General features: G+C 44.4%; 1 protein-coding gene and 1 long non-coding RNA gene across 10 annotated transcripts; one reads left to right on the forward strand and one right to left on the reverse strand.

The window, feature by feature from the left end:
* Window positions 1–1,742: 1,742 nt before the first annotated feature.
* Window positions 1,743–5,206, reverse strand: LOC118376787 (elongin-C). The gene is made up of 4 exons (XM_035763568.2): window positions 5,072–5,206; window positions 4,659–4,690; window positions 4,370–4,513; window positions 1,743–2,247 (listed from the first exon to the last, which is right to left on the reverse strand). The coding sequence occupies exons 2-4, from the start codon at window positions 4,660–4,662 to the stop codon at window positions 2,057–2,059; spliced, it is 339 nt and encodes a 112-aa protein (XP_035619461.2). The 5' UTR covers window positions 4,663–4,690; window positions 5,072–5,206; the 3' UTR covers window positions 1,743–2,056.
* On the forward strand, window positions 2,283–2,994 carry LOC127912961 (uncharacterized). Of its 9 annotated transcripts, none has more exons than XR_008084295.1 (3): window positions 2,283–2,306; window positions 2,421–2,684; window positions 2,850–2,994. It is a non-coding gene; the product is annotated as an uncharacterized LOC127912961 (long non-coding RNA). The 9 variants fall into 9 exon arrangements; XR_008084296.1 differs by having other exon boundaries at window positions 2,421–2,651; XR_008084293.1 differs by having other exon boundaries at window positions 2,817–2,961.
* Window positions 5,207–14,329: the final 9,123 nt, after the last annotated feature.

Genomic DNA, 14,329 nt, shown 5'->3' on the forward strand with positions numbered 1-14,329 from the left:
GTGGAGGCTATATACAGGGTATTACGGTGGAGAGTCAATGTGGAGGCTATATACAGGGTATTACGGTAGAGTCAATGTGGAGGCTATATACAGGATATTACGGTACAGAGTCAATGTGGAGGCTATATACAGGGTATTACGGTACAGAGTCAATGTGGAGGCTATATACAGGGTGTTACGGTACAGAGTCAATGTGGAGGCTATATACAGGGTGTTACGGTAGAGTCAATGTGGAGGCTATATACAGGGTATTACGGTACAGAGTCAATGTGGAGGCTATATACAGGGGGTACCAGTACAGAGTCATTGTGGAGGGGTACCAGTACAGAGTCATGCTATGTACAGGGGTACCAGTACAGAGTCAATGTGGAGGCTATATACAGGGGGTACCGGTAAAGAGTCAATGTCGAGGCTATATGCAAGGGGTACCGGTACAGAGTCAATGTGGAGGCTATATACAGGGGGTACCGGTACAGAGTCAATGTGTGAGGGCTTCGGTATCGAGGTAATATGTACATGTAGGTAGAGTTATTAAAGTGACTATGCATAGAGGGAGTCTTGTAGCTTGGGGATAGAAGCTATTTAGGAGCCTCTTGGACCTAGACTTGGCGCTCTCGTACCGCTTTTTTAGGGCCTTCCTCTGACACCGCCTGGTATAGAGGTCCTGGATGGCAGGAAGCTTGGCCCCAGTGATGTACTGGGCCGTATGCACTAGCCTCTGTAGTGCCTTGCGGTCGGGGGCCGAGCAGTTACCATACCAGGCAGTGATGCAACCCATCATGATGCTCTCGATGGCGCAGGATCTGAGGACCCATGCCAAATCTTCTCCTGAGGGGGAATAGGTTTTGTCGTGCCCGCTTCACGACTGTCTTGGTGTGCTTGGATCATGATGTGGACACCATGGAATTTGAAGCTCTCAACCTGCTCAACTGCAGCCCGTCGATGAGAATCGGGGCGTGCTTGTTCCTGTTTTTCCTGTCGTCATCTCCTTTGTAAACAAATCCACACATTTTATAACGAAAAGGAGAGCGACTTCATGATTTTATCATTCATTTTGAACTAAAATACAAAACTGATCCTAGATACCACCCTTTTCTCCCCAATTTCGTGGTATCCAATTGGTAGTCAAGTCTTGTCGCTGCATTTCCCGTAAGGACTCGTATATCGAGGGCCATGCGTCCTCAGAAACATGACCCTGCCAAGCCGCACTGCTCGCTTAACCCGGGAGCCAGCCACACCGATGTGTCTGAGGAAACACAGTACTACTGGCAACTTCGGTCAGCAGGCATTGAGCCCGGCCCACCACAAGGAGTCGCTAGAGCGTGATGGGAGAAGGACGTCCTGGCCGGCCAAACCCTCCTCTAACCCAGACGATGCAGGGTGAATTGCGCTCCACCTCATGGTTCTCCCGGTCGCGGCTTGCTGCGACACAACCTTAGAACCCTACGCCACACTGGAGTCCCACAGCTCAGCACTTCTACTCTAAGGCTTTGTGAATAGAGATCGGACGTGATATTTTATTGTTTATTTAAGTTCATTCAGTTAGGTTCACAGGTATGACCTAATGAATATCCCATCAGGAGCAGAGAACTCCCTGTGGTGAAAAATCACAAAAGGTTGTGGACCAAAACGATCATCCCCACAGATAAATGGATGTGATGAACTCCTCCAACAGCCATTCTGTTCTAAATGAATATAAACGTGTAAATGTTTATCACACAAGGGACCCATTAAGCACCAAAAACACTCACCAAACAGCCTTTATTGTGGCGGGGAGGTAAGGAACGATTGTTTACCAGGTGCCACATTCTGGAGCAACCGGTACATTTATTATATTCAAATGAGAGTCATTACTAAACCAATAAAAAAGGTGGACATAAAGCCTGTAGCAAAAAAAAAAGATATATAAATAAACAAAAGCTTAAACGCATACTGACAAAAGTACTCATCATTCACGGTTTAGTTTTATATCTGAAAGGTTAAAGGTTAAATAAGTCAAAACAAAATGTTTTTTGTTTGTTGTTTTAACGAGTTTCAGTTGCGACATTTCTTTGCGTTAACAATCCAGGAAGTTGGCAGCCATGAGTAGTTCCAGGGCGATCTCCGGGGCGATGGGGAACTCTGGGATCTCCGTGGAGCTGTTGGTGTAGCGGACCTTGTAGGTGAAGTACATGCACACCTTGGACAGGACATGGGAGGGGATCTCTCTGAAGTTCACTTCGTTGGTTTCATTCTCTGCAAACTGACCTGTGGGGGAAGAAACGTTGTTAGTTTGATCTGAAGTGGTTCAGAAGTAATATTTATAGGTCTGAGATGTGGTTCAGAAGTCTGAGATGTGGTTCAGAAGTGGTCAGAAGTAATATTTATAGGTCAAACTGAGATGTGGTTCCTGGTGGATGTGGTTCAGAAGTAATTTATAGGTCTGAGATGTGGTTCAGAAGTAACATTTATAGGTCTGAGATGTGGTTCAGAAGTAACATTTATAGGTCTGAGATGTGGTTCAGAAGTAACATTTATAGGTCTGAGATGTGGTTCAGAAGTAACATTTATAGGTCTGAGATGTGGTTCAGAAGTAACATTTATAGGTCTGAGATGTGGTTCAGAAGTAACATTTATAGGTCTGAGATGTGGTTCAGAAGTAACATTTATAGGTCTGAGATGTGGTTCAGAAGTAACATTTATAGGTCTGAGATGTGGTTCAAGATGTGGTTCAGAAGTGATTAACATTTATAGGTCTGAGATGTGGTAATATTTATAGGTCTGAGATGTGGTTCCATTTATAGGTCTGAGATGTGGTTCAGAAGTAATATTTATAGGTCTGAGATGTGGTTCAGAAGTAATATTTATAGGTCTGAGATGTGGTTCAGAAGTAATATTTATAGGTCTGAGATGTGGTTCAGAAGTAATATTTATAGGTCTGAGATGTGGTTCAGAAGTAATATTTATAGGTCTGAGATGTGGTTCAGAAGTAATATTTATAGGTCTGAGATGTGGTTCAGAAGTAATATTTATAGGTCTGAGATGTGGTTCAGAAGTAATATTTATAGGTCTGACATGTGGTTCAGAAGTAACATTTATAGGTCCGAGATGTGGTTCAGAAGTAACGTTTCTGTTTATTCAAAATGATTAACCGTTGGCACTTCCCGCCTACAAGCACTGAGAGCAAGTTAGGAAAAGGATTACAACTAACATGTGGGATTATAGTAAAGAAGGTTCTGAAACTGCCTACTCTTAAAACCTAATATGAGCATGATTGAGCATGTAGCTCAGTTGGTAGAGCATGGCGCTTGTAACGCCAGGGTAGTGGGTTCGATTCCCGGGACCACCCATACGTAGAATGTATGCAAGTCGCTTTGGATAAAAGCGTCAGCTAAATGGCATATATTATTATTATTATATTATGATTGAACTAGTTGTACACATGTTCAAAGGATTTACAGTATGTGATTCATTGGACTAACAAGTTGACTCAATCATGGGCTTTTTCGATCGCATTACCCTTTCGTATTGTTTATGTAAATCAAACATGTTGTCCCGTCCTGCCTCAGTCTGAATGTCTGCTTGCCCTCTCAACAAAACAGAATATGAGATGAGACGACGGGTGAAAGGGTTATAGGAGAGAGGAGGGAAGAACAGGGGATTGAACCATTGCCTCCTGGGAGCAGCTCTACCTCTGGACCCCGGCAGATTCTATGCTATATCAAACACCACTTACCTGGTCCACTCAACATGGCTTTGATGGTCCCTGAGGTCAAAGGGCTTACCTGGTCCACTCAACATGGCTTTGATGGTCCCTGAGGTCAAAGGGCTTACCTGGTCCACTCAACATGGCTTTGATGGTCCCTGAGGTCAAAGGGCTTACCTGGTCCACTCAACATGGCTTTGATGGTCCCTGAGGTCAAAGGGCTTACCTGGTCCACTCAACATGGCTTTGATGGTCCCTGAGGTCAAAGGGCTTACCTGGTCCACTCAACATGGCTTTGATGGTCCCTGAGGTCAAAGGGCTTACCTGGTCCACTCAACATGGCTTTGATGGTCCCTGAGGTCAAAGGACTTACCTGGTCCACTCAACATGGCTTTGATGGTCCCTGAGGTCAAAGGGCTTACCTGGTCCACTCAACATGGCTTGGTCCCTGATCAAAGGGCTCCTGGTCCACTGAGGTCCCTGAGGTCAAAGGGCTTACCTGGTCCACTCAACATGGCTTTGATGGTCCCTGAGGTCAAAGGGCTTACCTGGTCCACTCAACATGGCTTTAATGGTCCCTGAGGTGGTCCTGGTCCACTGATGGCTTTGATGGTCCCTGAGGTCAAAGGGCTTACCTGGTCCACTCAACATGGCTTTGATGGTCCCTGAGGTCAAAGGGCTTACCTGGTCCACTCAACATGGCTTTAATGGTCCCTGAGGTCAAGGCGTGTTCTCTCTTCACTATGAACTCATGGCCATCAGAAGAGATCAGCTTCACATACATGGCATCTGGGCCTTCACAGCCACCGTAGGTCTTCTCTTCACCATCTAATGAGGGGAAGAGGGAAAAGTGAGACTGTTAAACTGCGTTTCAATTCATGGGTAATTTATGCCTATTATTTGCCATTATGGTGAGGACATGCAACAAAAATACATAAAACAATTAAAAAAAGTCAGTTTAACATTCACTCACCCATGTTATCTTGAAAACCGAAACTCCTGTCCCTGAAAAAAACCCGAATTTATTAAAATCACTTCGGCCACAATTCAAAATGTATAATTTCAGGTGACTAGCTAGTTAGCTCACTAGACACCTAGTTATAGGGAACAGTGTTAAAAATGATAATACATCTTTAACATGTACTTCAAACCCAAGTCTCTAACCGTACAAATAACAGCTGAAGCACCAAGCTATCAGAAGCTATTAGCCAGCTCGCTGTCTACTCAAATAGCTTGTCAGTCGTTGCCTTCCAGTTTGACGAACAATCAACCTACCAAAAATAAAACCAGTCTACTACGTAATCAGATTACCAATACACATTATAATATAATGACATACACAATATTACTGACACAGTGTCATAAAATGATACTTATTTTCATTACCACACAACAGTTGAACGTGGGGTACTTTTCGCTCCGGCTGGCAAGATATGTTGACACAGGAAACAGTTCTGGTAAATAGCAGTGCGCCGTTTGTAGTAATCTCTTCCGTAGGATACCACACAGTACGTAAAAAGGTTCCGCTTACATTAGTTCCTGTCTGACTTTTGTCGAGGGCTAATATAAACCTAATCTGGTGGTGAATTTATGAAATATATTCAATAGAGATGTACATACAAACAATCCAAAAATAAAGAGTAGGGTCTCACTTTTCAACTTCATTTCAACTTCATTTCAGTGTCTTGTTGCATGGTTTTGCAATGAATAATGGGACAACACTGCCACTTTGTGGACAAAAGTAATATTACAACACTGTAATACACCGCAGGAAACAGTATACTTGTTATTCCCTGTAACAGCTGTCTCCATGTGATTAGAGGAAATGTCCTTCATTGGACCATCAATATGGCTTATCCAAGTTTGTTTAATTTCAGTACCCCTTATATGTCCCAATTTAATTAAACTGTGCTGCAGTGCAGTAGTAGGGATGATTATCCTGCCGACTATCCAGGGGGCGCCTTAGTCTGCTGCTCTACTCTGAGAGGGCTTGGGATCCACTCCAAATCTCACCCTATTCCCTACATAGGGCACTAAGCCCTATGGACCCTGGTCAAAAGTAGTGCACTGTAAAACGAATAGGGTGTCATGTGGGACGTTGCCTTGGTCTGGCTACGCTAACACGCTAATGTTGCACTAGTACTGCTGTCCAGGCCTGTCAGCCTCGGTCATGACAGGGGATAGCAGCTGCTGGTGGACAGACACACAATCCCACAGCCCCGTACCTAACCAAAGCCCCTATCAATCTAGCCCTGAAAGAGAGAGAGAGGAGAGGAGAGAGAGAGACAGAGATTGAGGGGGAAGACAGAGACAGAGAGGAGTGCAAATGAGAGAGAGGGAGAGAGAGAGAAGGGGATATAGAGAGAGGGGGAAAGGGACGAGAAAGAGAGGAGAGAGAGAGAAAGAGAACAAACTATACATACCTCGGCCTAAACATCAGCACCACAGGTAACTTCCACATAGCTGTGAACAATCTGAGAGACAAGGCAAGAAGGGCCTTCTACACCATCAAAAGGAACATAAAATTTGACATACCAATTAAGATTTGGCTAAAAAATACTTGAATCAGTTACAGAACCCATTGCCCTTTATGGTTGTGAGGTCTGGGGTCCGCTCACCAACCAAGACTTCACAAAATGGGACAAACACCAAATTGGACAATACAATTAGACCCAGACAAATCAGGAGAAAACAAAAAGATAATTACTTGACACATTGGAAAGAATTAACAAAAAAACAGAGCAAACTAGAATCCTACTTGGCCCTAAACAGAGAGTTCGCTGTAGCAGAATACCTAACCACTGTGACTGACCCAAACTTAAGGAAAACTTTGACTGTGTACAGACTCAGTGAGCATAGACATGCTATTGAGAAAGGCCGCCGTAGGCAGACATGGCTCTCAATGAGAAGACAGGCTATGTGCTCACTGCCCACAAAATGAGGCGGAAACTGAGCTGCACTTCCTAACTTTCTGCCAAATGTATGACCATATTAGAGACACATATTTCCCTCAGAATACACAGATCCACAAAGAATTTGAAAACAAATCCAATTTGGAAAAACTCCCATATCTACTGGGTGAAATACCAGTGTGACATCACAGCAGCAAGATTTGTGGTCAACCAGTGAAGAACAAACCATTGTAAATACAACCCATATTTATGCTGATATATTTTCCTTTTTGTACTTTAGCTATTTGCACATCATTAAAACACTGTATATATAGACATAATATGACATTTGAAATGTCTTTATTCTTTTGGAACTTCTGTGAGTGTTATGTTTACTGTTTATTTTTATTGTTTATTTCACTTGTGTTTATTATCTACTTCACTTGCTTTGTCAATGCATATGTTTCCCATGCCAATAAAGCCCCTTAAAATGAATTGAATTTGAGAGAAAGAGAGAGGGAGAAGAGAGAGACAGAGAGGGGGTGGTAAATGTGTGTATTAACTCTGTGTGTACTTCTGGGTTGTTCTGTACTGATGATACAGTATTTATACTGTATTTATACTTGTCAGACCCACAGAGCATTTTGAAATGTCAGTATGTGTGATGGCTGAGAGATACAGCTAGCGTCCCAGCAAACTGTCTGGTACCCCTGCCACACTCCCCTCTCTCTCCCGAGCTTTTGATCCCCTCCAGCACCAGTTACTGTTACACATGTAACGGATGTGAAACGGCTAGTTAGCGGTGGTGCGCGCTTGTGGAGCGATGGGTAACGATGCTTTGTGGGTGACTGTTGTTGATGTGTGCAGTGGGTCCCTGATTCGCGCCCGGGTATGGGTGAGGGGGCGGTCTAAAGTTACGCTGTTACACCCGGCAGACTTTGGGCTGATCTGAATTATAGGTAATTAACTTGTGAAGCTTATTATGTGAGCTTACTCAGAAAGGCTTTAATTAGCTAGTATAGGCCCACAATGTATTTATTTTATCTCAGACTTTTATAGCCTACTGGATAGAGAGCTCCTCTCTCAAGTTATCTTGTTGGGGCGAGTGACTCTTTGAACAATGGCTAACCCCAAGTCGTTATATGTTTTTCTTGTGCTTTATGTTATTTGCCTCATGACTCCTGCATATGCATTATCGACTATGGACTTGCTTCTTTACTAAAACTGTGGGACAGACTATGTTTGTTCCCCCACTCGGGACTCTAACTCTCTATTGGTTACACCGACTCTTGGCCTCCCAGACTATGTTTGTTCCCCCACTCGGGACTCTAACTCTCTATTGGTTACACCGACTCTCGGCCTCCCATCCTATTCTAACCACCTCTCACTGGCTTTGTATTCATGTTACCTGATGAAATAGCTGTACAATATGATCTTGTTGCACATTGATGTCATAAATCAGCACTGCAGAGCTCTCTCTGTCCTCTGCCGTGCCCTGATTGTATTACTGCTGATGTTATCTGGAAATGTGCATGTACTCCCTGGCCCATCTACTGTTTCTAGACCCAGTATGAGGCAGTATGAGGGTTGGTCCTGGTCAGTCCCTGGATGGGAGACCAGATACTGCTGGAAGTGGTGTTGGAGGGCCAGTATGAGGCACTTTTTCCTCTGGTCTAAAAAATATCCCAATTCCCCAGGGCAGTGATTGGGGACACTGCCCTGTGTAGGGTGCCGTCTTTTGGATGGGATGTTAAACAGGTGTCCTGACTCTCTGAGGTCATTAAAGATCCCATGGCACTTATCGTAAGAGTAGGGGTGTTAACCCCGGTGTCCTGGCTAAATTCCCAATCGGGTCGTCATACCATCAGGGTCAACTAAATATCCCCAGCTTACAATTGTCTCATTCATCCCCTGTAACTATTCCCCAGGTCGTTGCTGTAAATGAGAACGTGTTCTCAGTCAATTTACCTGGTAAAATAACGGATAAAAAAAACTATCTGCTTCACTGATTTCTGCTCTCGTAAAAGCCTGGGTTTTCTGCCCGTTAACACGAGAAGCCTATTACCTAAAATGGATCAATTGAAAGTACACAGCTCCAATCCAGATGTGTTGGTCGTTACTGAGACGTGGTTCAGGAAGAGTGTTTTGAAAACTGATGTTAACCTTTCTGGTTATAACCTTTTTTAGCAAGACAGGTCTTCCAAAGGTGAGGGAGTGGTAATCTTTACCAAGGAACACCTTCAGTACTCGGTTGTCTCCACAAAGTCTGACCTATCCTGATTTGTCATAGGCGCTTTCTAAAAAACTTTAATGAGCAAGCCTTCCTTCATGACCTGGCCTCTGTAAAATGGTATAGAATCTGCTCTGTCAAAGACACATTGACCTTCTTTTTATATATTTTCAGTGATATTGTTGACAAACACACCCCATAAAGAAAATGAGAATTAAAAACAGGTTCATCCCCTGGTTCAACCGTGATCTGGCAGAGTTACTCCACCTCAAGAATCACATTTGGTGAAAGGCTCGGCACACACATACTCAGGCTGACTGGCTCTCATTCAGGCAAATGAGAAATCAGTGCTCTCAGGCTATCTGGAAGGCCAAAGTTAGTTACTTTAGCTGAGCTGGAGAATAAACCCTCCTCCTCACAGCTGCCCATGTCCCTTAAAGTTGATGATGTGGTGGTTACTGACAAGGAGCACATGTCCCTTAATGTTGAGGATGTGGTTACTGACAAGGAGCACATGTCCCTTAATGTTGATGATGTGGTGGTTACTGACAAGGAGCACATGTCCCTTAATGTTGAGGATGTGGTTACTGACAAGGAGCACATGGCCCTTAATGTTGATGATGTTGTTACTGACAAGCAGCACATGTCCCTTAATGTTGAGGATGTGGTTACTGACTGTAACGGTCGTCGTAGGTGAAAGAAGAGGAGGACCAATGTGCAGCGTGGTAAGAGGAGGACCAATGTGCAGCGTGGTAAGAGGAGGACCAATGTGCAGCGTGGTAAGTGGAGGACCAATGTGCAGCGTGGTAAGAGGAGGACCAATGTGCAGCGTGGTAAGTGGAGGACCAATGTGCAGCGTGGTAAGAGGAGGACCAATGTGCAGCGTGGTAAGAGGAGGACCAATGTGCAGCGTGGTAAGAGGAGCACCAATGTGCAGCGTGGTAAGAGGAGGACCAATGTGCAGCGTGGTAAGTGGAGGACCAATGTGCAGCGTGGTAAGAGGAGGACCAATGTGCAGCGTGGTAAGAGGAGGACCAATGTGCAGCGTGGTAAGAGGAGGACCAATGTGCAGCGTGGTAAGTGTCCATGTTAGATTTATTCGATAACTGAACACTGAACAAAAACAATAAAACGACAAAACAAACAGTCCTGAACGGTGAAGCAAAACGCAACAAAAATAATTCACCCACAACTCAAAGGGTGAAACCAGGCTGCCTAAGTATGGTTCTCAATCAGGGACTACCGGGCTGCCTAAGTATGGTTCTCAATCAGGGACTACCAGGCTGCCTAAGTATGGTTCTCAATCAGAGACTACCAGGCTGCCTAAGTATGGTTCTCAATCAGGGACTACCAGGCTGCCTAAGTATGGTTCTCAATCAGGGACTACCAGGCTGCCTAAGTATGGTTCTCAATCAGGGACTACCAGGCTGCCTAAGTATGGTTCTCAATCAGAGACTACCAGGCTGCCTAATTATGGTTCTCAATCAGGGACTACCAGGCTGCCTAAGTATGGTTCTCAATCAGGGACTACCAGGCTGCCTAAGTATGGTTCTCAATCAGAGACTACCAGGCTGCCTAATTATGGTTCTCAATCAGGGACTACCAGGCTGCCTAAGTATGGTTCTCAATCAGGGACTACCAGGCTGCCTAATTATGGTTCTCAATCAGGGACTACCAGGCTGCCTAAGTATGGTTCTCAATCAGGGACTACCAGGCTGCCTAAGTATGGTTCTCAATCAGAGACTACCAGGCTGCCTAATTATGGTTCTCAATCAGGGACTACCAGGCTGCCTAAGTATGGTTCTCAATCAGGGACTACCAGGCTGCCTAAGTATGGTTCTCAATCAGAGACTACCAGGCTGCCTAAGTATGGTTCTCAATCAGGGACTACCAGGCTGCCTAAGTATGGTTCTCAATCAGGGACTACCAGGCTGCCTAAGTATGGTTCTCAATCAGGGACTACCAGGCTGCCTAAGTATGGTTCTCAATCAGGGACTACCAGGCTGCCTAAGTATGGTTCTCAATCAGAGACTACCAGGCTGCCTAAGTATGGTTCTCAATCAGAGACTACCAGGCTGCCTAAGTATGGTTCTCAATCAGAGACTACCAGGCTGCCTAAGTATGGTTCTCAATCAGAGACTACCAGGCTGCCTAAGTATGGTTCTCAATCAGAGACTACCAGGCTGCCTAAGTATGGTTCTCAATCAGAGACTACCAGGCTGCCTAAGTATGGTTCTCAATCAGAGACTACCAGGCTGCCTAAGTATGGTTCTCAATCAGGGACTACCAGGCTGCCTAAGTATTGTTCTCAATCAGGGACTACCAGGCTGCCTAAGTATGGTTCTCAATCAGGGACTACCAGGCTGCCTAAGTATGGTTCTCAATCAGGGACAACGATTGACAGCTGCCTCCGATTGAGAACCATACCAGGCCAAACACAGAAATCCCAAATCACAGAAAAAAGAACATAGACTGCCCACCCCAACTCACGCCCTGACCATACTAAAACAAAGACTAAACAAAGGAACTCAAGTCAGAACGTGACACTGACAAGGAGCACATGGCTGAGCTCTTCAATCACCACCACAAGTTTAAGGAGCTCCTTTAGCACCTCGGACTCAGAGACCGCCTACAGGGAGAAACTTTGTAGCGGGGCATTAGAAAAGAGGGAGGAGCATCGGGGATAGTTGCATTAGAAGGGGTGGGAGATGAGGAAATGTTGGACAGCAAGGAGGCGTGGCTGAGTCAAATAGGAATCCTGACTTAATGAAGTGGTGATTAAAGAGCTCAGCCATGTGCTCCTTGTCATATATACTACTAACACATTATACTATTAACACATTACACTACTAACACAATATACTACTAACACATTATACTACTAACACATTATACTAACACAATATACTACTAACACATTATACTACTCACACATTATACTACTAACACAATATAGTACTAACATATTATACTAACACATTATACTATTAACACATTACACTACTAACACAATATACTACTAACACATTATACTACTCACACATTATACTACTAACACAATATACTACTAACATATTATACTACTAACACAATATACTACTAACATATTATACTAACACATTATACTAACACGTTATACTACTAACACATTATACCACTAACACAATATAGTACTAACATATTATACTAACACATTATACTAACCCATTATACTACTAACATATTATACTACTAATACATTATACTACTAACACATTATACCAACACATTATACTACTAACACATTATACTACTAACACATTATACTACTAACACATTATACTACTAACACATTATACTACTAACACAATATACTACTAACATATTATACTACTACCACATTATACTACTAACACATTATACTACTAACACATTATACTACTAACACAATATACTACTAACACAATATACTACTAACACATTATACTACTAACACATTATACTACTAACACATTATACTACTAACACAATATACTACTAACACATTATACTACTAACACAATATACTACTAACATATTATACTATTAACACAATATACTCTGAACACATTGTAGTCCTAACACTAGTATGGACAGGGACACACGAGCCTTTGTATTCAGAAGAATCAGACAGAGAGACACTCTACTCTCGGTAATAGAGACATGTCCCCTACAGCCAGTAGTATCCTGTCCAGAAGCTGTGAGGAGGGTGGTGTCCCCTACAGCCAGTAGTATCCTGTCCAGAAGCTGTGTGGAGGGTGGTGTCCCCTACAGCCAGTAGTATCCTGTCCAGAAGCTGTGTGGAGGGTGGTGTCCCCTACAGCCAGTAGTATCCTGTCCAGAAGCTGTGGGGAGGGTGGTGTCCCCTACAGCCAGTAGTATCCTGTCCAGAAGCTGTGGGGAGGGTGGTGTCCCCTACAGCCAGTAGTATCCTGTCCAGAAGCTGTGGGGAGGGTGGTGTCCCCTACAGCCAGTAGTATCCTGTCCAGAAGCTGTGAGGAGGGTGGTGTCCCCTACAGCCAGTAGTATCCTGTCCAGAAGCTGTGGGGAGGGTGGTGTCCCCTACAGCCAGTATCCTGTCCAGAAGCTGTGAGGAGGGTGGTGTCCCCTACAGCCAGTATCCTGTCCAGAAGCTGTGTGGAGGGTGGTGTCCCCTACAGCCAGTATCCTGTCCAGAAGCTGTGAGGAGGGTGGTGTCCCCTACAGCCAGTAGTATCCTGTCCAGAAGCTGTGTGGAGGGTGGTGTCCCCTACAGCCAGTAGTATCCTGTCCAGAAGCTGTGAGGAGGGCGGTGTCCCTACAGCCAGTAGTATCCTGTCCAGAAGCTGTGAGGAGGGTGGTGCCCCCTACAGCCAGTAGTATCCTGTCCAGAAGCTGTGAGGAGGGTGGTGTCCCCTACAGCCAGTAGTATCCTGTCCAGAAGCTGTGAGGAGGGCGGTGTCCCTACAGCCAGTAGTATCCTGTCCAGTTGCTGAATTTCCCTGACAGCACTTGTTTTACACAAGAAAGGTGATGACGGCTGAAATTTGAGGATGACGAATGGAGGGCGAGTCACCTGAGCCATGATGTGGGCTCTGAGAGCACTGAGCATGAGAGAGAGAGAGAGAGAGAGAGAGAGAGAGGGAGGGAGAGGGAGAGAGGGAGAGAGGAGAAAAGAGAGAAGAGAGAGAGAGAAAGGAGAGATGAGAGAGAGAGTTAGAGAGAGAGAGAGAGGAGAGAAGAGAGAGAGAGAGAGAGAGAGAGAGAGAGAGAGAGAGAGAGAGAGAGAGAGAGAGAGAGAGAGAGAGAGTTTTTCATGTCCGTGTTAAGTCATCTCTGTCCGCGTGCTGATTTATCATCTGTGTTGTGTACCAGTGAGCCTATTGAAGCCATGGTATAACTGAACTATTGTCTGTTTAAAGGGAAAGATGTTCGAGGGTGTTACAGGGAATGTTTACATCATTAACACTTTTTTTAGGAGTAGGTCACCAACACATTGACATACGTTTTAATGTTGTCATGAAGTCACCATCTGTTCAGTTTTCTGATTTTTCTGGTTATTTTTAATCATTTTTCTTAGGTTATTTCTAATCCCAGACCTCCGTCCCCGCAGGAGGCCCTTTGCCTTTTGGTAGGACATCATTGTAAATAATAATTAGTTCTTAATTAACTGACTTGCCTAGTTAAATTAAAGTTAAATAAAATGAAATATATATATATAGTGCACTACTTTGGACCAGGGCCCAGATAGGGTTTGCAGTGCACTGTAGAGGGAACAGGATGCTATTTGAGACGGACATTGTCTGGAGGGACGTTCAGTGGGCCAGTTAGGAGGCAGGTCTTCATTCTTCATCCTCAGACAACTTGTCATTTCTCTGAGGGGCATAGTAGCTTTATCTAAGCTCTCACCTACTGTTAAACCCTGGTCTCTCTCTATCTACTGTTACAGAATGGTCTCTGTCTGTCTCTATCTACGGCACACACAGGACACACAGGACACACGGCACACACAGGACACACAGCACA

The sequence above is a fragment of the Oncorhynchus keta genome, chromosome 28 (assembly GCF_023373465.1).
Source record: "Oncorhynchus keta strain PuntledgeMale-10-30-2019 chromosome 28, Oket_V2, whole genome shotgun sequence".
Lineage (NCBI taxonomy): Eukaryota > Metazoa > Chordata > Actinopteri > Salmoniformes > Salmonidae > Oncorhynchus > Oncorhynchus keta.

Coding starts and splice junctions, on each gene's coding strand:
- LOC118376787 (XM_035763568.2), bottom strand. Junction 2,248..4,369: donor AGCCATGTTGAGTGGACCAG/GTAAGCCCTTTG, acceptor CTTCCCCCACAG/GTCAGTTTGCAGAGAATGAA.